The sequence below is a fragment of the Kwoniella europaea genome, chromosome 1 (assembly GCF_036810445.1).
Source record: "Kwoniella europaea PYCC6329 chromosome 1, complete sequence".
Classification (NCBI taxonomy): Eukaryota; Fungi; Basidiomycota; class Tremellomycetes; order Tremellales; family Cryptococcaceae; genus Kwoniella; species Kwoniella europaea.
In genome coordinates, this window is record NC_089487.1 from 16,595,993 (window position 1) to 16,623,888 (window position 27,896).

At 45.2% G+C, this 27,896-nt stretch overlaps 11 protein-coding genes across 11 annotated transcripts; 8 read left to right on the forward strand and 3 right to left on the reverse strand.

The window, feature by feature from the left end:
- Positions 1–1,422: 1,422 nt before the first annotated feature.
- On the forward strand, positions 1,423–3,533 carry V865_006323 (pyruvate dehydrogenase (acetyl-transferring) E1 component, alpha subunit; the record flags this gene model as incomplete). Its single annotated transcript, XM_066230082.1, has 11 exons — positions 1,423–1,482; positions 1,548–1,646; positions 1,737–1,844; positions 1,994–2,207; positions 2,286–2,377; positions 2,439–2,558; positions 2,622–2,750; positions 2,817–2,935; positions 3,019–3,148; positions 3,267–3,365; positions 3,462–3,533. 11 exons carry the CDS (start codon positions 1,423–1,425, stop codon positions 3,531–3,533), a joined length of 1,242 nt encoding a protein of 413 aa, XP_066086179.1.
- Positions 3,534–3,871: 338 nt separating this feature from the next.
- Positions 3,872–4,731, reverse strand: V865_006324 (uncharacterized protein; the record flags this gene model as incomplete). Its single annotated transcript, XM_066230083.1, has 2 exons — positions 3,872–4,470; positions 4,530–4,731. 2 exons carry the CDS (start codon positions 4,729–4,731, stop codon positions 3,872–3,874), a joined length of 801 nt encoding a protein of 266 aa, XP_066086180.1.
- Positions 4,732–5,955: 1,224 nt separating this feature from the next.
- V865_006325 (uncharacterized protein) lies at positions 5,956–7,953 on the forward strand (the record flags this gene model as incomplete). The annotated part of the gene is made up of 4 exons (XM_066230084.1): positions 5,956–6,082; positions 6,152–6,347; positions 6,466–7,270; positions 7,345–7,953. The coding sequence occupies 4 exons, from the start codon at positions 5,956–5,958 to the stop codon at positions 7,951–7,953; spliced, it is 1,737 nt and encodes a 578-aa protein (XP_066086181.1).
- Positions 7,954–8,960: 1,007 nt separating this feature from the next.
- Positions 8,961–9,820, forward strand: V865_006326 (uncharacterized protein; the record flags this gene model as incomplete). Its single annotated transcript, XM_066230085.1, has 3 exons — positions 8,961–9,157; positions 9,274–9,343; positions 9,440–9,820. 3 exons carry the CDS (start codon positions 8,961–8,963, stop codon positions 9,818–9,820), a joined length of 648 nt encoding a protein of 215 aa, XP_066086182.1.
- A 607-nt stretch (positions 9,821–10,427) lies between these two features.
- V865_006327 (uncharacterized protein) lies at positions 10,428–13,035 on the reverse strand (the record flags this gene model as incomplete). The annotated part of the gene is made up of 6 exons (XM_066230086.1): positions 10,428–11,803; positions 11,930–12,001; positions 12,055–12,134; positions 12,193–12,421; positions 12,480–12,626; positions 12,702–13,035. The coding sequence occupies 6 exons, from the start codon at positions 13,033–13,035 to the stop codon at positions 10,428–10,430; spliced, it is 2,238 nt and encodes a 745-aa protein (XP_066086183.1).
- A 1,148-nt stretch (positions 13,036–14,183) lies between these two features.
- On the reverse strand, positions 14,184–14,485 carry V865_006328 (uncharacterized protein; the record flags this gene model as incomplete). The annotated part of the gene is made up of 2 exons (XM_066230087.1): positions 14,184–14,210; positions 14,288–14,485. 2 exons carry the CDS (start codon positions 14,483–14,485, stop codon positions 14,184–14,186), a joined length of 225 nt encoding a protein of 74 aa, XP_066086184.1.
- A 3,196-nt stretch (positions 14,486–17,681) lies between these two features.
- V865_006329 (uncharacterized protein) lies at positions 17,682–17,942 on the forward strand (the record flags this gene model as incomplete). The annotated part of the gene is made up of 1 exon (XM_066230088.1): positions 17,682–17,942. One exon carries the CDS (start codon positions 17,682–17,684, stop codon positions 17,940–17,942), a length of 261 nt encoding a protein of 86 aa, XP_066086185.1.
- A 1,448-nt stretch (positions 17,943–19,390) lies between these two features.
- Positions 19,391–20,230, forward strand: V865_006330 (uncharacterized protein; the record flags this gene model as incomplete). The annotated part of the gene is made up of 1 exon (XM_066230089.1): positions 19,391–20,230. The coding sequence occupies one exon, from the start codon at positions 19,391–19,393 to the stop codon at positions 20,228–20,230; it is 840 nt and encodes a 279-aa protein (XP_066086186.1).
- A 765-nt stretch (positions 20,231–20,995) lies between these two features.
- Positions 20,996–21,898, forward strand: V865_006331 (uncharacterized protein; the record flags this gene model as incomplete). The annotated part of the gene is made up of 1 exon (XM_066230090.1): positions 20,996–21,898. One exon carries the CDS (start codon positions 20,996–20,998, stop codon positions 21,896–21,898), a length of 903 nt encoding a protein of 300 aa, XP_066086187.1.
- An 866-nt stretch (positions 21,899–22,764) lies between these two features.
- V865_006332 (uncharacterized protein) lies at positions 22,765–24,524 on the forward strand (the record flags this gene model as incomplete). The annotated part of the gene is made up of 10 exons (XM_066230091.1): positions 22,765–22,873; positions 22,977–23,128; positions 23,204–23,236; positions 23,294–23,401; positions 23,455–23,462; positions 23,524–23,606; positions 23,674–23,751; positions 23,814–23,908; positions 23,962–24,258; positions 24,330–24,524. The coding sequence occupies 10 exons, from the start codon at positions 22,765–22,767 to the stop codon at positions 24,522–24,524; spliced, it is 1,158 nt and encodes a 385-aa protein (XP_066086188.1).
- Positions 24,525–24,914: 390 nt separating this feature from the next.
- V865_006333 (uncharacterized protein) lies at positions 24,915–27,841 on the forward strand (the record flags this gene model as incomplete). The annotated part of the gene is made up of 13 exons (XM_066230092.1): positions 24,915–25,091; positions 25,229–25,367; positions 25,437–25,510; positions 25,590–25,717; positions 25,777–25,945; positions 26,002–26,162; positions 26,230–26,306; positions 26,359–26,627; positions 26,687–27,008; positions 27,069–27,254; positions 27,310–27,449; positions 27,508–27,582; positions 27,635–27,841. 13 exons carry the CDS (start codon positions 24,915–24,917, stop codon positions 27,839–27,841), a joined length of 2,124 nt encoding a protein of 707 aa, XP_066086189.1.
- Between the last annotated feature and the right edge of the window lie 55 nt (positions 27,842–27,896).

Genomic DNA, 27,896 nt, shown 5'->3' on the forward strand with positions numbered 1-27,896 from the left:
ATACAATAAATCTACAAACGACTGACTGACCCCGTGACGTCATTGACTTCTTTTCGAATCATGTATGTTAACCGAGACCGGCCGAAATGTTTTGCTGTGTTTCTGCCTCATTCCAGTATTTTCGAATGTCTTGCGCATGCATCTGCATCATATACGTTCGACTTCCTGGTGCTGCAGTACTTGCATAACGCAATCCTTCGTCAGTTTATGCATCTAGATCTTGGTTTCGACTTTCTTGGCGCTTAGCCCCCAGTGTTGCCCCACCACACCTATGCGTGATTAAGCGAGCTGAAGCGGTCCGAATAGCCGATCTACATCCTGGGTAGTACAAAAGAATGCGTGTCTTCAATGCATGGAAATTCCTGTCGTGGATTTCATTTTGGGCTGAACATCAAAGACTACCGGTCGAGCTCACTATCCTTATCCATTGGGTGTATCGAACGACCGAGGTCGATAAACACCAACATACGCTGACCGACCATCAGCTATTATCGACAGGGCTTGCGGTTGTGTATCGAGACGGATTGAGAGGCCACCCATCTTTTGCTGATCCTGCGAACTCTCTTCAAGTCGGGAGGATGTAGGGAATTACGCTGGGTGTGGTGACCACAGTCATTAAACGATAGAGACAAGGTATCTGTCTGTGGAGATTGGTGGAGACGCTGATCGAAGTGTGAAAGCTTTCATCTTTGATTGATGAGGTGGATATTCCTATTCTTCGACGTGGATGTTCTCTCACCCTTTGTCTCTACGAGCTTCACCCATACCATCTGCATTGCATCGCATCAGGTGTGCATATCAAACTCAATATCAATAGTTTCTAGAGCAATGTTATAACCTGTTCAGATCCACCTAATTAATGATCGACATAGCAAGAATCAGCAAGCGCTCATCTGTCCGTGAAAGGTATGAGAAGATCAGGGACTGGCTGTATGCGGATTTGTCAGGTAATTTGGGAACGGTGATGGACACCGTGATTAGCATATAGCTGGTATTGGCGTCATGGGCTGAGATCGGTGCCCCAGCAGTGTCATCAAAAAGTAACAGGGAAAAGGTGCGGAAGTCATGAAGATATGGGGGGACAGAGAGCAGAAGCAGAAATCCGACTCACGTATGCATGATCAGATGTTGCTATCCTCTCAATATCACTGACACGACGACTGTACAGAGATGCATCTTCCATCTGCAAGTTATCTGTAAGTTATCTGTTTGTCCAGAGTGAGAGATGGTTTTGGGATAAAATGCATTAAAATAACGACAAACTAATACATCCCACGTGGCTGCTTCCCATATCCCCCAATTCAACGGCAATCCGCACCTGCAGCTCATCTGTTCCGTCCCTACCAACAAATATATATCAAAATCAAAAACATCAATCTCTACATTCGCTATCATCCCATACCACCCTCACCCTCGAGCACCATGTCATTCTCACTCCTCAGATCTCGTGGGCTTAGAGCTGCAACCAGGACAGCGGGTGTCGTGAGTGCAACGGATCACTTATACCATGAGGACATGATGATGTAGCTTACTTGGTCCTATCTTAGCGACCCGTTCGATCCACCCTCCCTGCTATGAGGTTCCTCCAAACGGACGCTGACAAATCATCGCCCGCTGAAGCTTTGCCTGAATCCGGAGATCAACCTGTGAGTATAGACCGCCCATCGGTGAACTCTGTCGGCTATGTTAGCGATAACGAAATACATTTACTGATCAGCAAATCTTCCTATCTACAGTTCACCGTAGCTCTTCACGGAGAATCTTTCCACTCTTACCGATGTGATGCCCCTTCAAATGAGATCTCAATCACCAAGGATGAGTTGGTGAAGATGTACACTACTATGGTGGGTTTTCATCGATCAGATACAATGCTTTCAAACCATACAATCGCTTCAATAACTGACTAGATTCTATCTCCTTCACCCTGTTACCATCATACATCTCATCATTCACTTCGATTTATATCCTTGTCAAACAAACGTCTCACCCGCAGGTCCAAATGAGAAGGATGGAACAAGCTGCCGATGCGTTGTACAAGCAGAAGATGATCCGAGGTTTCTGTCACTTGGCTATCGGTCAAGAAGCCGTCTCGGTCGGTATGGAACACGCCATCGACGGTGACGATCGAGTGATCACCTCGTACAGATGTCACACTTTCGCAGTGTTGAGAGGTGGTACAGTCAAGGGAGTTATTGCCGAGTTGATGGGTGAGTGATGACCTTCCAGATTCACGGCGCTATCGTGCGACAGTATGCTGATCCATTGTTATCGAATTGAACTTACAGGCCGAGTAGACGGTATGTCATACGGAAAAGGTGGTTCCATGCACATCTTCACTCCCTCCTTTTTCGGTGGTAACGGTATCGTCGGTGCTCAAGTGAGTTTATCATATACTTCTTTTCCCAATCTATCAATCACTCATATGGAGTATGAATTAGGTTCCCGTCGGTGCTGGTATCGCCCTCGCTCAAAAATACTTGAAGAAGAAGACTGCTACTTTCGCTCTTTACGGTGACGGTGCTTCTAACCAGGGTCAAGTATTCGAGGCTTACAATATGGTGAGTGCTTACCACTTAAAAGTGTACAGGTGTGAATAATCGCTGAATTTCGAATTGTTCTAGGCTAAACTCTGGAACCTCCCTTGTGTCTTCGTATGTGAGAACAACAAGTACGGTATGGGTACTTCTGCCGAACGATCCTCTCAAAATACCGAGTTCTTCACTCGAGGTGATAAGATCCCAGGTCTCCAGGTGAGCTATTATGTTGTGGTCCTTCCGTAATCGTATCAGTAGCTTATGGATCATGTTACTTGTCAGGTCAATGGTATGGATATTCTCGCTGTTAAGAAAGCCACCGCCTGGGCCAAAGAATGGGTTACCTCAGGAAAAGGTCCATTGGTAGTCGAATTTGTTACCTACAGATATGGTGGTCACTCGTGAGTGGAAAAATACTACACACATCTTATCGACCAACAACCCCGTCGTATGCACCTTGCTGATCTGGCCTCTTGATTTATAGCATGTCCGACCCCGGTACCACCTACCGAACCAGAGATGAAGTCCAACAGATGCGATCTGAGAAGGATGCTATCGCCGGTTTGAAGAGATACATCTTGGAATGGGGAGTTACCGATGAGGCTAGCTTGAAGGTCAGTGCTTGGCAGAACATTCGCTATTCAAGCTACCACTGTATCTCTCATTACTCCCATTGATTAATTACCCTTGTAACGTGAAGAAAAGCTGACCTTTCCTACTTAACACCTTCAGGCTATCGACAAGAAGGCCAAGGAGGAAGTCGACGCTGCCGTCGAGGAAGCTAAGAAATCACCTTTCCCAGATGTCAAGACCTTCTGGACCGATATCTACGTGAGTTGTCGTTCTGCATTTCATCAAACATACAACGGCGATGATGTATCGTCTTCATACTCCCGCTGATAATATATTTCGTTGTTGATCGCACAGTACAAGGGTACCGAACCACCTATGATGAGAGGAAGAGAGAAGGAAGAATACCATGTTTACTCGCAAGCATAAGCTCAAAAAGCAGCATAGTGATGAACGTCTGATATCTCTTTCTTGTTTTCTCTTTGTACGTCTATTTTAGGGTAAAGTAGTTCTCTCTTGCATATAGGTTACGGATTGGGTAGGGTGCCTTGCTCATGCAGCTAGATTTCTATGATGTTGGGTATAGTGGTCAGGGAAGATGGTCAGGAGGATAACCTAAGAAATATCGCAATGTACACCAAGCAAAAATAGATCAACATACACAAGATACACTAATCAGTTATAATCATTACTAACATAACACGGATATTGAGGATCTCTAATGTTCTAACATACTCATGATAATGGATTGATCAATTTCATCTGGGTCAACACTCGTTCTTAGACCCGTGTGACTCCCTAAGATAACTCTCAATCATCGCAGTATTTTCCATACTGACCCCACTATAAGTTCTAGTGCAATACGGACTATTAACCATTTGATGAGAAGGATCAACTAAATTACCAGGATATTTGGCTGAAATGGTTACATCGTAACTTTGTGGATATATAATTTGAGCGATTCCATTTTCTGATCCAGATCCAGAGTCAGAGTCGGACGCAGGGGGATTATCGGGATAAAGACCTGAATGTAGGTAGATTTTTTGTGGTTGAGTTTGGTTCTGGGTTAGAACTTGATCACCTGCAATGGAGGATTCTGGACGGAATGCCGTCAGGGGTCGGGAAGGCGTGGGCATGGGTGTGAGATCATCAGTATGAGCATTGATTGAATTTGGGTTCAGGGCTGATACAGATATATCAGGAGTAACGTCGACATTGACCTCGGGATTCAATCCAGAATGTTGTCTTGTTAGTGCAACACAGTGTGACTGGGGAATATAGGGGAAAGACGAGATAACGGGTTGATAAGTGATTTGACTTTGGTTAGGATCCGTACTGGTATAAGAGAACGGATCGTCGGAGTTATCTAAGAAAAGTATATCCAAGGTAAAATCAGACACTTTGAATCAATACTCTTAAACTTACGATACTCGCATTGTCCAGAAGTAGGAACGAATCCAACACGTTGCGTTTCCGTTGATGTTTGGCTTGCAAATGACTGGAGGGTCTCTCTCCTTCGATATTTCACTTTACGAGATTGTGTCTTGAGATACTCATTGAACTGATTAGCAGGGTTGTCTCCATCGTTCGGAGAAGGTTGTACAATAGCTTGAAAAGGTGAAGACATCTTATGGAGTTTGACAATCAGGTGTTTTGGGTAACTCTTATATGTATGGTACAGAGCTATATCTGTGATCCAAATCAATACCAGACATATAAAGTTATTTGAAGACAAGTGTGTATCAATATATATATAGATATAGGTATAGAAAAGATAGAAAAGGTAGATAGATAGATAGATAGATAGATAGATAGATAGATAGATAGATAGGTAGGTAAGTAAAGATAGATGGATAGACATAGCGATAAGACAGAAGTAGTCAGGTTTACTATCATTTATCTTATCTACATCACTATGGTCATCGGGCAGGTAGTCCTTTTAGAGTCGTTCCTTTGACCACGGACTCACCTTCTCGACCCTTGTTGCCAAGGTCCGACTTGGGAGAAAGATAAGAAGGCTGACCTCGAACTGGACAGCTGTTTCTCGCCTAGAATCTCCCAGCTTCTCTTCCGACCTACAAGGTAGTAGTACTCATTACCAGCCTTCTTGCACAAACTCTTCTTGATACCAAATGAAGGCTGTATCATAGCGCTTTGAACCGAAGAAAATCCGTACTACAGAGCTAGCTACGCTTTCTCCGGAAAGTACGCAGCAGTGAGATGCTGTGAGTGACCAATCAGACTGAATTAGTGGATCATCCTGATCGTATCCTTGACTTGAGATGCCACTTGTAGTTGTTTATCTGCCCAGTTCGCTTAGTTCCGATTGCATGAACCCATGCCACGTGACTACCCTGTCCCTTATCATGTTGATCCCGGCTTACTCGGTAAATGGTAAATACACCCACCATTATAGAGCATCAGTATTCGTACTCCCCCATGACACCTAGACTCAGCCACAGAATGACGACTGACGACGAGAACAGCAAGAGCAAGAGCAAGAGCAAGAGCAAGAGCAAGATGAATGATCTGGGTGATCGATTGATTGGATGGAGATAGAAGAAGAAGACAACAAGCATCAATATATATATACCTTTGATACCCCCACTCGGTGTATGACAAACACATCAATCACACTGTACGCCCCCACTCTCCTGTGTGGTATACGGTATTATCCCTTTGTCATTGATGACTACGACCACCACTACCCTACCCTCTCTCCATCCCTTGCACAGCTATGATCACCTACTCCTACCCCGAACAACGGTAATTTACGGTAATCCTTCATCCATAACCCATTACTCCCCCAGATACATCATATACATCACCGTCCCACCACCAAAGAATCACCATGTTGGTCGGCATGGACAACCCTCCGCCGTCAAGAATTCGCATCACCGACTTGCCTAGAGAAGTGATCAGGCTGATAGCACTCAAGATATACGATCCATTGGAACTCACACAGCAAGATCGTCTGAGTGAGTGTAAATCCACTTCACTCCCGCTCACTCAAGTATATGGATACTGATATCATGGACTACTCGTAGCATGGGGTATATTCTCAACCGTCGACATGCATCAAGAGCGTCAGGATGATCTCGCATCGCTGATATCGATGGGGATGGTGTGTCGCAAGATTCGAAGAGAGGTCAGGAGGATACTGTTCACCTGTGTGAGGGTATCGGGAGTCCATTGGGCTGAGGAAGTCATAGAGAATAGGGATGGTTGGGCGAGATATGTCAAGTGAGTGACAGTGCATTGCGTACTACCTATCACTGTCACTGGCAATGTCAGCCTCTCAGCCGTTGTCATTGACGGTGTCGCCATCTCGCTTGCTGACCAGCTTCTCCCACATCAATAGAAGCATCATCATCGATTTGACAATGTTCGACTCTGACCCCGATGCATCCACTCGAACACGACTGTCACCCATCGAAGCCAACCCTTTCACCACACAATCCACTGACATATCATCATCGCATGTATCCACCCAGAATACCATCATCAAACCTCGATCATGCTGGGCCGAATCGTCTTTGCTCACTTCTCTTCTCAACTCATTACCTTCCTTGAACCATCTATCATTCTTCGCAGATGCATCGGACGATTCGACCCTAGCATTACTCTTCGCTTCGTTGATACCCCATCCTTCATTACACGCTATCCCACCTACCTTCCTCTCCAATTCGCCATCAACACTGTCAACCACCTCAGGCTCATACGGACCTTCACAGCACAGCAGAAATCCCAGTATCTATATACCGTTCACTCATCGACTGAAATCATTCGGGTGGAGACAACGTGCAGCACCTCCATCAAATTTCAGGCAATTTAGTCAATCATCCACATTCGTATCGACCTTGCACCTCATCCGACATTCGCATAATTTATCTTTCCTCGTTTTAGATGCAGATTTAGATGAGTTGAATCTCGTAGATATCCTCACGCCGTTGAAGGAGTTGCAATTGAGGAGATCACCGATAGGCGAGAAAAGTCAATCGATCAGTCTGATGATTTGTGGACCGATCAGGGATTGGGATCAAGAAGGTGTAGGAAATGGTTTTTTGAAAAGTATGGTCAATACGTTTGATGGGATCAAGGAGCTGTTCATAGATAGACCACTGAAGAAATCGATGGAAGTGAGAGAGACGAGCTTTGAAGATTTCGTGAGTGTCGTTATCAACAATTGCAAATCATCCCAAACATAGCTGATAGTTGGAATACTATGTATACATTCTAGACATCTCTTCTCTCTCCACTTTCGATGCTCCCATACCTCCGACTCCTCCAAATCGGTTCCTACACTTTCACCACCCCGCTCCAATCATCGATTGTCAAGCACCTTTCACGCACCATATCCTCCCTGCTTGTGGTGGGACTATTGGGCGAGGAAGGCGAGACAATCTGGTGGGGAATATGGAGGAGAGCTTCCGCTCGAGGAATGAAAGCTTCACAAGAAGGTGAATATGATGATTATACAGACACCTTGATCAAATATTTGGGTGATGGGGAATTGAGAATATTAGAAGATGAATATGAAGAATGGTTGAAAATCTCTAGACCACCTACACCACCTCACAGTGCACAGTTGGCAGCTGGCTTGGAACTGGAATTGGAATCGGAAAGTAAGGATGAAGATGTAAGGATGACACCTAGGAATACTCTATCGCCTATCGGGTTGGACGTACAGAGATTACATGCGCTTGGACTTAGTCTTGATGGGTCGGTGTCATCTCCTGCCATGCAGCACGATGAAGAGAGGGGGAGGAAGAGGACGATGAATGAGGGTGGAGGGGTAATGGAAGGTGAGGGTAGGAGGGTGATGAGTCTGGATAGGCTTTTGGGATAATACAAGTAATCAAGCAAAGGCTACAAATCGTCGACCATCGATCAAGAGCAGAACCTATCTCTAAATCATGTCGACAAAAGATATGCTGCTCTGGATAATATCATAGTAATAACATTTTAGAGCTCTCTATACCGACGAGGGGATGCTTCAAGAATTACCGGGAATTGCAAGTCGATGAAGGATAACTGGATCCCCTCTCAAGATACATAACTTTCTCAAGACATCCAATCAATCGTCGATGCATCAATCAATAAGATCAATCAAGTTGTTTATATGTTGTAAATCGTAGATGTACACAATAAAGTGCAATGCAAGGGAATGATCGGTTTTCCTCAAGAATATTCCTTATGCTGCTGATCAAAAGATATATCAATCGGTTGGAAAATCCGCTATAAACAGTTTTTGGATGATACCTAAAATCTCACCCCAAACCGACAGCGCCTAACCCATTGTCAACCCTTAAACCCAAGAGTCGAATTTTCAATGTGACACGACCTTTCCACGACATTACATTCTCTTAAAATGGGTTTAACGTGACAATTGATCAAACCATCAAAGTACCCTCTCAGTACTCAAAGCGCTTCGATGCCATCAAATGGGGAGATACTTGTGGTATGATTCGACCAGGTTCTACCGAATTATAAATTGATACACACATCTGACACACAGTAGTGTAGACTATCCATTGCTCAAGACCCCTATCACGCACTTTGGGGACGTTTGATGCAAACTTACGTTCACCATCAGAAGAAGGAAGTTTACTAATTGACGTCAAGATTACCTTTTCAATGCATGTCAAAGATCATATTGCTAAACATGCGTTGTTCTGACGATGAGGATACTGGTCATACGTATGTATGTATACATGTATATGTCTAATGTGGAATAAACTTAATCATACTTCTTTTTCTCGATATATACCCACTGGTCAAATGAATGATTTCCAGATAATTGATTGAGTTTATACATAGCAAGTGATCAATCGGCTCTCAATACTCTCATCAACCATGCCAAAACCATTACCCAAGTTAACTCCCCCGCCAGACGATCAACCCGACACTCGAGATCCAATCGAGGTAGCGCTGAAACAGCACCTGGAAGACGTTAGAGAATGGACAGAATGGATGACGAATGGCGATCCACGGGGTATAGGTAGGATGGATTATGGGATTTATAGAACTTTTGAAGAATGGGTAAAGAAAAAGTGAGCTGAGCGATGTGTCACTATCTCGCCTTGATTGAAATACGAGAACTTGGCATAAAGCTAAATGCTCGTCTCCTCTTGCTCATTGATCCTGTGACGATAATCCATACGTATAGAGAAGCATTAGACATTATCGATGGGATATTGCAGAAGAGATTGACATTGGGATTCCCTTATACCCACAAGGTGAGTACAATACAATGCACAACAGAAAATCAATGAACGACTCAGCTAATCATCGTTCATACCGATTGCGATGTTATCGCACACTCGTACTTGTAGGCTCTTATCCTCGCTCAGATCATCCCCTCAGATCGGCTATCTCCCTACGCCAAATTGGTCGAACCGTTCCTCCCACCTAAACCACCCTCTGGACCGGAAGATAAAGTGGACATACCCAAGTTTTTCAACCCTTTGATCGCAAGTATAGCCCAGGGGATTCACACGCAGGCTACAGCCGAGATCGCAAAGCAGGAAGCGGCCAAAAAAGCCGAAGAGGAGAAGAAGAAGCAAGATGAAGAGATTGAAAGATGGGAATTATGGTGTGATCTCTATGGAAGATCTAGGGCAGATTGGTATCCTCACCCAGGGAATCCTCAGTGGACGTATTGGGGTTGGACCGAGATTGGTAAAGAGGATTGGTGGAAGGGGAGAAATGATTAGGCAGAGCAAAGGTCATTTGTTATACTATAAGATATATTCTGTGTTCCACAGAAATTTGACGTTAAATGTAAATCTTCTTAGTATCCATACACTATATTCACTGGTGTTTCGTCTATCGTATTTGGACGATACACCCAGTATATTGTCCTGTATTGTATTCATGTTCTGGTACAAGAACTACAACATGTATTCAACTATCATGTAGCATTCTTTTTGCTTATTGTACAAGTCATAAATCGTTATATGCATATCGGATATATTTTATCTATACTCCGTTACACGAAATGGTTTTTATACTACTTCTCATGTTTCTTCCTTGTGATTTATCTTCCTTACCTTCCTCTCATACTTGTCGTTTCTCCTTCCAAGTCTTCCATTTTGACACAACCCGTGTATAATTTCTATAGTTCATCGGAGGATATGTGATAATCCTTACGAGAATTTCCACTCAAGATTCATACACACTAAAATCCTTCTTTTCTTCTTCAACTACACTCACCCAAAGACCTTCCCAAGCGTGAGAGTGGTGAATATACGATTATAAACAAGATTTATATTCTCCAGTCCTATGATTCACAAACCCATTGACAGCCCGCTCAACTCTCCTCTAATCCACGAAATTATGCAATTTCATCCTATCCGTCGTTTTCGCACTGAGCGGCTGTGCAGGCAGTGGCGGAGTATTCTGTGGTTGTGGACTTTGATTCCTTGACGCTGATGCAGAAGTAGATCTCAAACCTATACTAGCTGATCGTTGACTCAATCTCTCCTCCCTATCTCTATCGCGTTCAGCGGAAGATAAGATAGGTGGTAATCCCGCTGAGTTTGGTCTACTTGCACTTCCACCACTACCACTGAGTTGTAGAGGTCTACTCCTCGAAGTGGGTGTGGATAAACTCAATGGTGGGAGAGTAACGTTATTTGGTGATACCATTGCACCAGCAGAAGAGGATGAAGGAGGTCTACCGAATTTCGAGCCAGCGGATAGAGTAGGCGAAGGTTGATGTTGATGTCGGTGAAAATTCGATCTGGTAGGCGATACTCTAGACCGAGGTAATAGAGGTCCAGGTCCTTCTCTCACCCTATTACGTTGAGGTTGTCCTCTGAACCTCTCTCTTTCTCTTTCTCGTTCTCTTTCGAGTTCACGCTCTCGGACATACATGATCTCTCTTTCTCTTTCTCTTTCTCTTTCTCTTTCTCTTTCCTGTGGATAGGTATCTCTTCGATCTTGGATTTGAGATCCAGGCCATGGTCCACCCCTTTGTCCCTGGGGTTCACCATAGGGTGAGCCAGGGTAGGAAGGCGTACGTTGATGATACCCATCATGAGCAGATGGCGGTTGATAACCATCAGCGTAATATGGTGATGGGGTATGTTGGTGGTGTTGACGCTGTTGCTGCTGCTGCTGCTGGAAGTTGGGATGTTCTGGTGGACCATACCCAGGGGGAGGCAGCGATTGATGATGTCTACTATTGGTCGTGGCTGAAGCAGGACCAGGTGAGGGGTGTGTAGATGGTCTACCGGAATTGGATCCATAATATTGTGAGGGGTATCCTGGTGCACCTGGTGGGTAATTGGGTGAGATCGCTTGATGGTTTCGATAAGGATCGAATGCGGATGGGGGAGGTGGAGGTGGCATGTGATGACCTGGTGGAGGGTAGTTTGGATGATATCCAGGTGGGTATCCACCGAAGGATGAGGGTGGTTGAGGTGGATATGACGGGTGGTAGGTCGTGGTAGACGGTTCACCATGGGATGTAGTGGGTCTGTAATATCTACCGACAGCTTCTGGCTCATTGGAAGGGTATCCTACCGAAGCGCCTCGTGACCTCTTAGCCTGATGATGATGATGATCATGATGCTGAGGTGGAGGATGCTGACGCCTTTGAGAATGAGGTAGGTGATGATGACGTGGTGAGTCGAGATCATCGTCTGAATCGGCGGCATCACTCTTTCGCTTCGATTTGGAAAGTCTTGCGGCGGCTATTGGAGAACAAGATTGATGCGGCTTTAGTATGTTTCCTCTACCATTTGTATTGCTCTGGCGTCTGGCATGGGCTTGGGAAATTTGGTTGGTTGGGTCTGAAGTTGCACTTGCGATTGACTCACGTTGGCGGGGATCTTTACGGACTCTGATCTTCAATCCTTGCTCTGCAAATGACTTGGACAGATCGGTAGCTTCTGCAATGATTATTAGCAAAGGTTGTCGAACTAACACGCAAAGTAAGACTCACTCGACATTCCAGGGAATTTCTTCGCCGAATAAACGGAGAAAGTCGAAGTAAACATGGTCGTACAGTAATATACTTCTTGACTGTTGTTCTCTTTGGTATCAGCACTATCACCGCTCAAATCAAGAAAGACAGACTGACTCTACAATCTCAAACAAAGTTAATTTGAGTTTATACCTTCCTTCTTTCCTCACTCCGAGATCGGGGAAAACAAAGAATGCAGCATCGGTATTATCGAGGTCTTTGAGGTGATATAGGGATGAGACTGGGGTCCCAGTCAAGAACCGAGTTTTACCATCGTCAATGACATGTAATTCATCTTCGTTCTCATCGCCGCCGACCAGACAGGCGAAAAGGAAGTAATATGGGTCTACATGCATTTTCAGCTTATCCCCGGTATATCAAGTTGACTCGGATCAGCTACTCACTCTGCATAAAGGTCATACCGTTCGGACCTGGACTAGGACGCCTTAGCGAAGTTCTTGATCTGGGATCAGTCGGAGTGATATCTTCACCATTTTCATCCATTACTTTCAACTGGATGATGGGAGTGGGATCAACCGGTCTCCTGTCGGCTGTGGGTAGATGGAACGAATTAGTGTTCTCGAAATTTTGTCTAAAGTAATGGATGGAAGCAAAGGTAAACTCACACTTTTCCCCCACCCCACACATCCTAGCTTGGACAGGCTGCTGCCTCATCTTCATCTCATATTTTCTAAGCACGCAACCATGGTCCGTCGGCAGATGTTTGACGCCGTCAGAACGAGAGGACATGGGTGTGTCAGACGGGGTAGGTAACGATGGGGTTTGGTGCGAGGGAGGGGTTGACGGTCCAGCCGACGATTTGGTGGAGCAGGAATGAGAGGAACCGCAATGAGACGAGTGATTGTCGATATGATTGTGATAGGTCGAGGGAGGAGGTACATAGACGATTTGATATCCGGGTGGTGGTGGTGGCAAGTAGAAGGGCACGATGGAACACATCCTGTTAGCGTTGAAGCTCTTACGGTTGTCCATGAGTGATAGGGTAGCAAACAAGATCAGAAGCAAGAGTGAAAGAAGATCAAACAGTTGAAGAAGATAGGGAACAAAAAGAATTCAAGAGGGAAACGAGTTAGAGTAAAGCTGTCAGCTGCGAACAATCAGATGGAAGATGTACATGAAGCAAGGTTGAGTATTTGTCGATATGATTTCCGTCAATTGACCAGACATATTGATTGTTGGTTGTTGAGGAGAGCCTCGAAAGGGAGGCATGAGCACCCTAGATCGAAGTGTGGAAGAGAACAAAAAGCGTTATTGTCGGCTTGAAAGGTAGTTGCCAATATTAATTGACGTTTGTCGTTGTCATCGTCGATGGAAGTGTCTGAAGCAGCGAACAATGAAAGAGATAATCTAGTGTCTTGAGTGATATACACATGCAATGTAGGATATACACGAGTTGTATGTGTGAAGGGGCAGGGTATGGTTGTTGATTGTATATATATAACCCTGATCGAACCTCTGAATGGATGAGAAGGGTCCAAAGAAGGTGTGAGTGGAAAAGACATGGGGGTTGTCGAAGGATATCCTTGTGTAGTGTATGAATCGAGCTGATAGGCTGATTTTCTCTGCGATTGATGGACCTGTGGGGACATACAGCACAATTGGTCAGTCGAAAGGTACATATCATTCAATTACCGCCATCATCGTCCATCTCCACACCAACCAACCAACCAACGACACTCACACAGATCACGGACCATGGACTCACACAATCAATATATTCCACAGTCCATTGGTCGTTCCTCCCGCCGGTTGGCTTCTCTTCCTTTCAGGCTATACACCAATCTAAAATCGACCCGTTGGAAGGCTGATGCTGGACCGCCGATGTAAATCCGAATTCGGAGATGTAGGTCTTGAGAGCCACACCATGGACCGTGTGATCACTTGACCTTCCTTGTGCGTTTGATGTAGATCCTCTTCGGGTCGTCGTAATGGAGATTCAGGGGTATATGGAAAGTGTGATGAATAGGAAAGTGGTAAAACCGAGACGGAGTACAACATTTGCATAACAAGAAAACAGAAGTTGAAGAGGGGAAAGAGAGAAGAAGTGAAAGTAGAGTATACACAGATAGGACAAGGATCATTCAAACTCACATATTCTTTCTACCTTGTCGTCTCTATGACGACCCCCAATAACCTCGGTCAGCTTCTGGTTGTACAAAGGTAGCAAGACCGAGTAAGAGGTCAGGCTCACCTGAGAGACTGGTACATATTCATAAGCGTAATCCACACCTTCAATCCAACCCTTCTCCTTATCCTTCCCATTCGGTGTACCCCCACTCTTCTTATCCACTTTCCCAGCGGGTGCTGCGGGTCTACTCGAACCTTCCCTCTGACTACTGCTTCCCCTTGATGAGGGTCGAACGTCATCCATGGGTGGTACGACTGGCATACGGTAGGAGTGGTCGAATGATTTATTGTCGGATGACTAAGGTTGGTTGATTGAATGGCTGAGGCTGAGTATATATACCGTTCCCTCTTCCACCGTTGGGGTTGAAATGAAATTTGCTGTGTATTGCTAGACTCCTATCCGTTTTATCTTATCTTGAGAGCGTAAGAAGGGGAAAGAAGGGGACTAGGTCTAGAATGAAATCCAGGAGAACCGTTTTATGATTGTTAGACGCTGATGATGATGAGAAGGTGACGGTGATAGTGAGAGTCGAAAGTTTTCACTGTTTTGTTTTCGATGTCAAAGCCAAAGGAAGGATCAAATGGTGGAAATACTCCCATTCCCTCCTTGATCTTGTCCTGGATAGGTAGATGTTTGGATCTTCCCTAGGTTGGATGGATCGAGGTACACTGCGAGGGAGGAGAGGGAGAGTCAGTTGAACGATCGATCATCAATTATCGATCAAAGCATGAGCATAAGCATGGGCAGATAGACAGAACCGGGGTACATGTCAATGATATGCTCGGGCGGATCATTGTCAAGAATAAACTTCCAACTGGACCACCTCGTGGTGGTGATGGATGATGGACAAGCATGCGGTCATACTCTAGGGATGATTCGTGTTTTATCTCTTCTCCTCGATGTCCAGACCGAGAACACTGAAAACGACACTGTCACCCCCTCCCCTTCCCTCCTAGGTTCACTGAGTTTACCAACAAAAACGCACAATCCATGCACCTTTTTCTCTTCCTCTCCCTCGGATTAGACCAGGGCAATTCAAAAACGGTCGTATCGTATCCGTATCCAAGAGAGAGAACAGAACTCACCCGGTAAAGGTACCAAGATCTGTAACAGGGACTTCTGTCTGGACTACGATGACAACGCCGTGATTGCCGTATAGATCGTATATTTTAGATCGCTTGAGTTGATGGAAGTAGGCTATGTACAGGAAAGGATACAGAATACGGTCGTGATATAAGCCGAGTTTCAAGGACAAGAGGAAGAATGGTAATACGATTTACACAGATGACGGTGGATAGCGATTGTGCATCATGACTCACACTATGATACCTGTCAGACTATCACTCTCCTTTCTCTTGGTTCTTTCGGGTGGGTACAATGGAAGGGAAGGGATGGTGCCGGTGTTGAGCTGGCAATGGTCAGGTAAATGGCGGAAGAATGGCTGATGGTTGTTTGCTGATTGCTGTCTGGTCTGTGATGAAAGGGAGCATGTACTGTATCATGCCATCGAAAGGAGTAAGAATGGATCGTTGCATAACAGTGGATGAAGATGGGATGGATGGATGGATGGATGGATGTCGTCGTACTCTCTCTTGCTCTTGCTCTCACACAGTAAAGTTACTCCTTTTTTTCTCCCACTTTGCCGCTGCTCAAACAATCCCTTGTGCCTGAACACAACGTACTCTCTACTAAAAGATGCTAAACTGAAACCTTATGCACCAAGGCTTTTTCTTTGTCTCTTGACTCTTGACTCTTGACTCTGCACCAATAATAAAACATTGGTATCCTTCTCACCCCACAAGCGCTCCTTGTATGATGAGTGCCGCAACCATATGAGGATGGCATCGACTGACATTGCTCCATTTCGTGGCTTAAGATGTCATCATCAATTCACGATGTTGAGCGAAAGAAAAGGCAGTTTTCAGGAACAACCCACGTTACGGGTGACATGACGTCCGGATTACAGGAGAGAAAAAAGCCAAAACTCAAAACCCTCTTTTTATCCTGCTGCTTTGCCCCTCTTTACCTCCTTCGTAGCCTGCTTGACCTCCACCACCTCCACCACTTGTGTCTCCGTTCCACATGTTTGGTAGTTATGATTTTGACAGAGGATCATGGACATCTAGCTCTCGCACGAGGCGAACCGCCAGCTGAGAGACCCGAGAGCGGACAGATACCTCTCATCAGTTCTCGCTATCAGCCATCATCCAAGCTGCTTGATCTTAGCTCCCACACAACCTATGGCAGATGGACGGTGTGCTGATCAGCGGTCATGCCAACATCAGCATTACATACAATACATTGATTCTTCGGCAATGGCGAAAACCAAATCAAGATGTTATGCGTCAACTCAGATCCACTAAAGGCTGATCGTAGATCGTAACGTGCCGAAAAAGAAAAACGGGTAGTTGGGAATGTCACGTAAAACATATATCGTATCGTATTGGGAATCTGGTACAATAACATACCATAATAATTACGCTTTTTTCGACGCCTCATTTCGCCTAAATCGTCTTCATCCCACATTTCCTCCTTCGCACAAAGCGCTCTGTGGGTAATGTGACCTGTCTGTATGTTGTTATTGCATTGCATCTGTCGTAAGGCTTATTGTTGACCTGATGACACTCACTCGCATGATGAATACAAGACCGATTTATACACTATTCGTATGCTATCCTCGAGCGAACGGGCAAAAGCTGACCTCCACTCAGATGACCTCGCTCGATACGATCGAATTAATCATTACAAATCACCCCTTCCAATAACATGTAACTATATCGTATATCCACCCTGTGCATAACATTAGGTTTGGTGACTAGGCGATGGTTTCATGTCTTCATGGTTTCCGTAATGATTCTCAATTTGATGACGATAGACAAGCAGAAAAGAAGAACTCGGTTATAGGCCAACAAGCCGGCCATCTTCCTCAGAAGGTTGGAGTCATGCTTGAATGGGAACATGGGCCGATCGGCAGTCACTTTAACGATCATCGGGTTACTAGACAGAGCAGATCTCGCTCAATTTTTCCCTCAACATGCGGGGGATCAGTGTTGACTACTCCCGTCTCACGACTCATGATGACTCATGATGTGGAAACGAAACAATCGACAGAACTAAACCGAAGCTGGATAGTTCATGCAGCATGAACCTAAAAGGATCGATTGATGACCTTCAAACACATATAGAAGACACCCCATAGGTAGTAGCCCAAGGAATCGAAGATGTTGGAAAGGCCCAAATCGAAGACGAATGCCACCTTCCTCCTTTTAAACTTGAATAGGTCAAAGAACCAACTACTGTTTCAAAAGACGGTGGCGTCGAAATCTCACAAAATGCATACTTTCTATAAGATCATTACGTTGAAATCTACCTACCCTTGTATCTTCACTTTTCCTCAATTCCAATCGATATACTAGAAAAATCGCAATCAGCTAGAATTAGTCAGAAAATCTATAAGATGGCAGCCGATCAATCAAGCAAACCGCCCAAAAACAATTCCGTCATGTCATTTAAATCTACCAGACGAAGTAAAGATGAAACACAAGGTGGTTCCTGGATGTTCTCAGAAGAAGAGAAGAAGGCGGATACGTCCAGTACCAGCGCCAATCAAATTAGCACGGATCAAACTTCTGGATTCACTATTGATCCCCGTGTAAAAAGGGATTGTACGCAAGATGGTGGTACCCTGGTGCAGAGAATCAAGAAATGGTGGGGATGAGTTGGATTGAGAGTTCTTTTCGGTATGGAAAGATGCATAGTACATGCATGCGGTTCGTTCAGTACCTTAGCAATGGCCAAACTGTGGTAAATTTCGGTGCTGAAGCAAAGCCTTTCGAGCGATGTAACTATTGTTATGACCAGTTGTGCATAGGTGCGGACATGAGTGGCAGCATCCCTCTTCCATGCGTACTGTATGATTTGCATGGAAAAGAAGCACGCAAGAAGTCTCTTGAGCCACATCGACTGATCCGTTGTCCTTTCTTCGGCAGACAGGCTGAAACAAGCCCAAAACCTCAAGCTCTGTTCTTCGGGAAACCCGGGAAGTGTATCTCCTGTATTCCTCCTTTCGGCATATCCCTCAGAGCTTGCACCGCTTGAGAGGCCAGCCTGCTCAGCGAAGCAACACAAATCGTGTACTCATCGTTTGAGCCCAAGCGAGGAAAAGAAGAAGGGATTTGACTGAACTGAACGGAACGACCGTGGCTCATTCTCGTATATAATATCAAACGATCTCGAAACACAAATTGGCTTCTGATCGTGGGCATCCTCCATGTCAATGTTTACAGGCGGTCCCCTGCTGCTGTCAAGCTGTCAATTCGAACATTCAGATAATGATCATTTCTCCTGCTTTGACATCTCGTATAGGCCGTCCATAAATCAGAATGGCGGAAAACGAAACTTAGGCAAACTCCACACGAACTGGGGATAATGGTGGAAACAATGTTACTGATAACGCCAGCACTGAGGGACATCGGTCCACGAGGTCTAATGGACACAATGATTTCTATGGGTTGCATCACGAACGCCCTAGATAGAGACCTCATCAATGTCAGGGTGAGGTCGAGCACAAATGTGACGCGATACGGTAATGCATTCCCTCCTCCCGGAGCTTGAGAGAGATATGTACAGGGGCAGCATTTCCCAGACTTTGAGAATGCAATGGTACTTACAATAAGCCCCCATAAGATCAAAAGTATAAGGTTTGATATTTGATCATGAGAATGTGTCTGTTCACTTTTGTACGCTCATTTTTTGAACACCCATTACCAGGAATGAGACTACATTTGATCATTCGGAGCAAGGAGTTTCTCCACTTTCCCAGCGAACTGTTTGGGTCGAATTTGTCCGAATCAAATCAAACATTCAAGGTTGTATATATCAAGGGGAGTGCGATGGTGTACTACAAAGGGTCCATGTGCCAATCCTCCAATCGCAACCTATTCAATGCAATCCATTGTTCCATTTGAGCCCAGTGTCATGAGAATTATGACTTTGGAGATTGACTCGATAACTCATTTCGACGACACATAAAGAGTAGCCATTCTCGCTGTTGGGAGGTGGCAATTCAAAATCCATTTGGCATTTTAAACACAAACACACCTCATTTCGATACGACAATTTGACATTACAAGATAGACCAAACATCGTCTAGTAGTACGGCACAACATGACTTCTAATTTGAATAATGTCATTCCAACTTGGACGGTGAGCAGCAAATCTACACAAGACTCATACGAGACGACCGTGTTACCGGATACAGTCTTCCTGGCGACATGTGCAGAGCGAAAGGAAGAGACCTCAGAAGGGTGGAAGAAGCGATACATCTTGAGAGCCTATGATGAGAACTCTCGAAATCAATATACTTGGGAAGGATATGAGAGTGATTTAAAACGTCATCTTTCTCAAGGTACCAATGGCAGAAGCAAGGAAATAATGGCAAGTGCAGCAGAAGATTTGAACCTCTTTGGGGATAAGCAGACCTCAGAAAGAGAATCATTCGTAACCTCAAGCAACAAGAGTGTTACCTGGTGGAGTGAGAGTAAAGAGGGGTATGACGAGAAGGCAAGATACCGTTATGAGGTCGTCGATCCGAAGGGGAGGAAACGAGCTGAGAGTCTGAGTATGGCTAGATTGGAAGATAAAGCCAAATACTCTAATGTTGCGTCAACGATCTTAGCCAAAGTGAAAGGTGTAGAAGCTTCGATGGCTCCGGAAGGCAATGTGGATGTGGGCGATAGTATGATCTTTTGGAAGACTTCACCTGTCACTGATACTTCTGGGAAATATGGCTATATGATCAAAAAGACCGAAAAAGGTCATACTCAAGCTAAGAAAGCGTGGATGAGTCTAGAAGATATGGAGAAGAACTCCAAGAGTGAACAACATGGTGACGAATGGAAGTTGGTCTTGGACGATATCACAAGAAAGCTGGGTGGGGCTACTTCAGTCGTCAGCGTTGATAGCACTAGGGCTACCTTGTCTAGTTCGACATCGTCTGGTGCATAACAAGATACACGATGGATCTATCAGAACCTTTACTCTTTCGATATGCCATAGTTGAACATTGCCCATATATCCGTTCATGTTGATAACAAGAATGATGAAAATTCCTTTCTTGACAGAACGATTCATGCATTTATTCAAATATGTTGTGTTGCCGGCAACTGAGCTGAGGTCTTATACTGTGATGACTCCCAATCATTCGCTCCAGAGAAGGTAATCGTATCAGTGAAAGGCTTCGAAGAAGCTTGTGGATACTTATTACAGAGTTGTCGAGCGAGAACCTCCATCGTGAAAGGCCCAAGATCAAAGACCGAGGTCTTCCGCCTTTAAGCCTCAAGGATGATGTAGATCCTTTCTGGTTGATGTCTCAAATGCCCAAACAACAAAACAACATATGAATCGCTTTGCAACACGGATTCCAAGTCTTCTTGTCGGTGCTAATTATGATGTATTTCCTTTTTGAGCATGAAACCTCAGTAACATGATGATGTATTGAGCGTGTAGTGTTTTTTGTGTTGTACTGTCCGAGAAGTGAGAGACACCTTTTCAATCATGCTCAATGAATGGACACTCTGTACCAACAAGAAGGCTCCGACAAAGATTTTCGTCTATACGAAGAGCCCAGGAGTTGTTGTGCAACAACATCACAGAACTCCGGACCACCATATAAATAACATAAATCATCAGAGCGTCATACTTCACCCAGACTACTGGAGGTCGATCATCACCACAAAGAACATATCTACACATTTTTCGCACACTCTCGTCATGTCCACGATTTCATACCAAAGGTCGGTGAAGACTTCGGAGGATACCAATAGTTCCCCATGGAACCTCCCGCGAGGATTATTCCTGTATCCTCAGGAGTGGTCTCGCTTCATACGTGGAAGCAACGCACTACCGAGTTACCTCATACCAATGAACACCGAGGAATGTACATACGAACCAGCCGAGTCAGCGGTCCTGACTAATCTAGCGGTGCACGAAAGAATCACTTCGGACGACCGCACAGAAAGGACCTATGCCATTTTCGCGCGTGCACCGGATGATCCAGAGTACGAATATATGTGGTATGGATCCGAGGGTTCATTGGGAAACATGGCTTCTGATGGGGATCGACTTCTGTTAGAGATAGCTTCTGAAAGGGGTATCGATCTGAAAACCTTTCAAGGTAAAAAGCTTTCTGTGAGACTGACAACGGGAGAACAAGTCGACTGGCAGGACAATTACCTAGAGGGCCAACATTTCACTACCTTTACGAGAAGAAATTCCAACTGTGCCCGACAGTACACCTTCGACCACTCAAAGCCCAGTGAAAGACTCGCATTCAACAAAATGGCGCAGGAAACGAGGTCGTCGATCGATGAGGAAGCGACGCGATTTATGCCCCGACCAAAGGTTGTTAGACAGAGTGTTGAGGTGGACGGCGGTAGACTCTCTTGGACCAAACCATCTGCAAAGATGAGTAAATCAGATACGATCTCTTACGATCAGAACCCGAAAGAGCTGTATCAGATCGAATGGCAACCCAGATGTGGGAGCGGGAAAACCTCGATGAGGATGGCAGCCGATATCGAAACTTTGAATGCGAATGTCAACGCATACTCGGAGAAACATCCGGAATGGTCCCAAGCGGTCGGCATCATGAAGTCAGGTCATTGGGCTCTCTAGGAGTTTATCTGACGCTACGTATATCAGTTGGTTCGTGAATTGGCAGCAGTTTGGATAGGATCGGATGGCTTGCGCTAGTTGGTCAAGTGTCAGCATCTCTCGGGTGATACGGATCATCTCCATCAGCCCATCATACTGACATGTACAGATGAGATGCAAACTTATCACGGCATGTATCGAGCACCTTTTCAAAGTATCCTGTTGAGAAGATACTCGGCCGTGGTCTGATGCGGTGCCACATTGGTCGGTGAATGGGGGAAAGAGGGTTGTGAGGTTGTCACGTGGCACCGTGTCGTCATTGTGTTGGTTGTCACTGTTATGATGGTGATGACAAGCACTCGTATGACATCCAGCTGTTAAATGATGACTATTCGATATATAACATCTATCTGATAGACACTGCTACCACTGTATATAAATACATTGGCAATATATCAACAACAGGTCATAGGTCTACGTATCATCCCAACTCAGACCAATCGGAACCAAATCGAATCAGCACAAGCCACCCACCTATCAAACTCCCACTACTCGAGTGCACCACCACTCTTTGACAATCATTCAAACTGCCGTCCTTACCATCGCTATCGCGTAAAAACTCTTCTTCTTCCAAATCATCATTATCAATGAACGGCAAGATAGAGGAGAAAGGTGAGGGTGAGTAGATGACACACACACATCTCCATTGATCGGGTCCAACGCAGTGTATCCTCCATAATATCGATCTTTGTACACGTATCCAATCATCATCTTCGACTCTCTTGTGATCAACTCGCTCCCCACACTATGCATCCTGATCGACATGATCTCACGCATTCTCTCAATGCGTCTATTCTTGATCGAAGGAATTTGCTAATTCAATGAAAATGTGTTCAGGTGCCGATGTACCCCAAGAGCAAAAAGCAGGATGGGCAAGTTTCATCAAGAGTCTAGCGCAAATGACTGGTGATCTCAGTTCGATGACTGCACCACCATGTGAGTGACTCGCTCTTCGTACGACAGCTCCCTAGCATACGATGGGGGATGCTGATGACCTTTTAATCGTTGTATATTTCGCCTCTCGATCGCGTGTATACAGTCATCCTCTCTCCCACTTCTCTTACAGAATTCCCCGCATACTGGTGTGAACACCCCAACCTCTTTGCGGAGATATCAGAGGGAAAGACCGAACAAGATAGGATGGAGAGAGTCTTGAGGTGGTTCATTGATACTCTCAGTGCTCAATATACCGTGAGTCCACTGTTCGATCGGACCTGTACAGTGGCGAAATCTTGAGACTGACCTCATCGTTTGATACACTTGCAGACGCGTAATGAGAAGATGGGTTCAGAGAAGAAGGTGAGTTGTTAGATCAGTATAGACCCATGCTCAGCTCACACTCGCATCTGATTGTAGCCCCTTAACCCAGTCCTTGGAGAGTTGTTCTACGGTATTTGGCCGGATCTCAATGGTAGAGGAGAGACTCGATTGATCGTAGAGCAGGTATCGCATCACCCTCCTATCGTAAGTGTGTTCCCTGATGGCTCAGTACAGAGCTGATCTTGAATTTGCTTTAGACCGCTTAGTGAGTTTCGATGCTGGATAGCTGGTGATATGAATGACTAACGACCGAGCCAATGATACAGCTACATCGAAAACGCGAAAGCAGGTGTCAAGCTTCAAGGTCATTCTGGTCAGAAGACATCGTTCACTGGTACTGCTATCAATGGTGAGTCTTTATTCGTTATAAGATCCCTAGCTCCTTTATGGCCCAGCTTATCGTCCATCGGTATCAGTGAAACAATCCGGTCACGCTGTTCTCACCGTACAACCTAAGAATGGACAAAAGGAGGAGAAATACTTGATTACCCTTCGTAAGTTTCGGTTGTTGAGGATATTACTGGCAAAGCCAGCTGATCGTGCTGTGAATGTCCAGCGAAACTCCGAATCGAGGGTATCATATGGGGGTCACCTTACATCGAGTTGACCGACACCAATGCCATTCAAAGCAGCACAGGTCTTACTGCGCAGGTGAGTCACTGGTCTATCTTCTGACATCCTTCGCTAATACTTGTAATCGACAGATCGACTACAAAGGCAAAGGTTACTTCTCTGGTAAATCCCACTCTTTCAAAGCGTCCATCGCCAACGCATCGGGTAAATCACTCCAAACGTACGAAGGGCAATGGACCGGTAAATCCCACATCGGAGGATCCAAAGGTCCGATCTTCCTTGATACCACTGTACCCAAGGAGGAGGTCACCGTCAGGGACGTCTCTCAGCAGACTGAATGGGAAAGCAGGAAACTCTGGGTCAATGTCGCTAAGGGTATCAGAACCGGTAATTACGATGAGGCTGGTAAAGATAAGACCCGGATAGAGGTGAGTGGTGATGTCGATGATCTCGATAATTGTGTCCGATGATATCGGCGCTGACCAACTTTCCTGCACAGAATGAACAACGTCAAAGACGTAAAGATGAGACTACTAACAATACCACTTGGGAACATTTACATTTCACCCATGTCGATTCCGATCCGGATTACCAGTTCTTATCGGCTCTGTTGCATGACAAACTCACCCCTGCTCACGAAGATGCTTATGTGTTCAAACCGGAGACTATGGACGTTGTAGGTAGATCTGCTTAAGAAGGGATATGGGTATACACAATACATTTTATACACGTATAGAAAAAGAGAAGAGAGATAAGATATAGGATATAGGTTTTAGGTAGATGATATGGTTTTTCTTTTTTCTTTTTTCCTACATGTATCGTCTTAGTGTTATGCTGGGTCGTATCTTGTGTCAGCGTTGTGCACCTAGCTGGGGAGTAGGGGAGTACCACTTCCATTGTCTGAAAGGTGTTATAATCTCCACAAGATGAATGGCATGATGATGATATGCTATGATCGGAGTGCCCAGTGGAGGTATGTCCATCCGTGTCATCAACGATTGATTAATCGAATCAACAAATCATCCATCATTCGTCCATCCGTTCTCACTCTTCTCGTTCTCAATGCACCATACCTGCAACAATCATGCCTAGGTCGCCCTCTTCTCTGCCCCCGTATGTCACCTCGGGTGCATCCTCAAGAGCCCACCATGGCTGGCTGGTCAGGTTGAACGAAGCAGCATCGACACAGGAGGAAGACGATATCATATCTGATGAGATCAGGAAGGCGAGGGATGTGTTGGGTGTTAGAGGACAGAGTACAGTGAGTACGCAGTGCCCTGTCATAACACGGGGGTGCATAAGAATGCTCGCGAGTAAGACTAAAGCTGCATGGAATGACCTTTATCATCCTCTACCTCATATGAGCCGAGCTCATCTCTGATGCCATCCCATCTACAGCGCAAAATAGCGGACACATTGATCATACTGCTTCACTGTCTCATGCTGCGGCATAGGACAGAGGGAGATGTTGAACTCGCCATGGTATCAGCTCTTCAGCTCGCGGAAGGTGGACGTACAATCGCTGAGAGGAGAATAGGTGGGTTCAGCTCTCGAACAACAACATATTCACCAGCTGACTCTGAATGAACGCAACTTCCCTCTCCAGGTTATCTGTATCTGGTAGAGAGATTACCAAAGGGCCATGAGCTGAATCTGTTGATGATCAACACTATCAGAAAGGTATGTATCGCACCTTAAGCCCCTTCCTCAAAATGTACGAGGAGACTCGGCTCATATCGTCATGGGCTTATACCTACAGGATCTATCATCATCCACACCATCCCATATCCTTCTCGCACTGCGAACCATAGCCAAGATACCATCAGAGGATCTGGCTCCGGCCGTCATACCTCTCTTGACCACCAAATCTCTACTCCGACATAAGATGTATGAGATCACTTTCACAAGGATAGAGAGTTACGAACTATAGCTAACTCAACTTATAGACCAGCTATCAGACAGAGAGCCTTTGAAGCCCTGTTGTCGCTCCATCGTATACGACAGACAACCGATTCCTTCCCACTGACAATGAACAAGCTGCTCAAGTCACTTGATCACGAACAAGACTTGTCGGTTCTAGCTATAATCTTGAGGTCGATAAGACATATACTGGAGGTAGGTCTGATTCACTCTATGTCTGTGTTCCTTCTGCTTCTGCTGACTTAGTGTAGACTGGTGCTCATCATTTCGGACCGGATGAAGAACGTTTATATGTTTTGGAAAGATGTATAGATATTGCTAGAGATCATGAAGTGGGATATGAGGGTCAGATAGCGCTTGAGGTGGTGAAGACTCTTGGGCGGATCGTAGAGTCCAGTGAGGCAGTATCGGAGTGAGTCTTTTCCCAATGAACACCTGGCAGGAATCCCGAGAAAATGATACTGATGGAAACCTGATAGAAGGATTGCAGATACACTCAGCCGATACATAGCAGAGAGGCTCGATGCGATGAAATCTTGTCATCGCTGGGAAGGAGGTAAGTTGGTTCATAGTGTAATTTTGATGGGTGTACTGATTATGAAATACAGCATTCCTCCTCGAAGTGTGCCGATATGCCAAACATATACCACAAATATACCAAAGCATCTTACGACATATCTCCAACTTATTGCTACCCAATCAAGCCAACCCATCATCATCTACAGCCTCAGTATTACCTGCTCCCAACGACCATGTCTTAGTACTCAAATGTATGAAACAACTACCCCTAGATGTATGGGATGGCGTACTAGGCGAAAGGGAAATGGGTGTGATTATGGAAGGGGTCAATAGCGTTGATGACAACATACGGAAATTGGTGCGTATAACTCAAACCCAATGATCCCTTATGATCGACTAACACCTTTCCCTGCATAGACGATCCGACTGCTCCGAAAGCTCTCGCCAGACTTACCCTTGATGGTTCTTCAAACACATCTAGATTCAATCAAGAGCTCGACCCACCTCTCTCTACCACTTGCCTTGGCAAATGGGTTGAACATAGACGAGAAGACAAGACTTGGGAGGTATGAGACTGCTTTGAGAGCGCTGGAGGTCGTCGAAGCGCAGTCTGCAGAAGATGGGCATGCATATGGTGAAGGTGTTTTGAAGATATTGAGAGTACTGGAAGAAGCGAACGGTGGAAGGGGGCTGATCTGGGATGACGGAGCTGGACAAATTCTGGGACGATTGGAACATCGTGAGTCCCCTTCATCTTCCGTCTGACCTTCCGGCCATATCACTGATTATGTTCATACAGTACCTCGTTCATCCGCCGAAGCAACAACGATCTCGCTCTTGGAATTGTTACAGGCAGGAGATAATCGTCCTGGGGATACTACCGTGGTAATAATCACATCAATCACATGCCAGTATTTGCCCTCCGCGTATGACAAGGCGCAGGAGGTAATACAATACTTTGTCAACAAAATACCCCATTACAGTGGTAAGCGATACCTCGAGCTGCCACGTTAATGAGTTACTGATGTACCAACTTCTAGCATCTATTCAAGAATTGATCTTGGTAACTTTGGTATCGCTTTTGACCAAACTGCGGTCAGATAGACTAGAAAACTCAACAAAGTTGGTTCACAAAACGATCCAAGATCTACGAGAGGGATCTTCCAGATACCTCAAAAAGGTACGTTGTCTGTTTTCCTGCTTCTGCCATGAGATGAGACCGGCTGATTTGCAAGCAGAGATGCGATCAGATATCTGCGGTGATCAACAGGGACTTACTGGACGAGGTCAAGGAGAAGTCAAAATCGTCAAAGGCAAGTTAGTATCTACTCCAGCCGTATCGATACGTGCTTATCGCTCTTATAGCTGGCCGATGTGCTGGACGCTATCATCTCGGTATCTACAACACATTCCGAGAAGCTCACTCCAAGTGTCGAAACCACTCTATCCCCTCCTCCACCTCGAGCGAACTTATCGGTCAGTCAGCTAAGATATGATGCGTATCATCCACCAGGCCGGACAAGGAAGAACAATGAACGATACCGAGAACACTTCGAGGACGATAGTGATTGAATGATATACAATACATGAACATATGCATTGTCACTATCATTATTCTTTTGTCTAT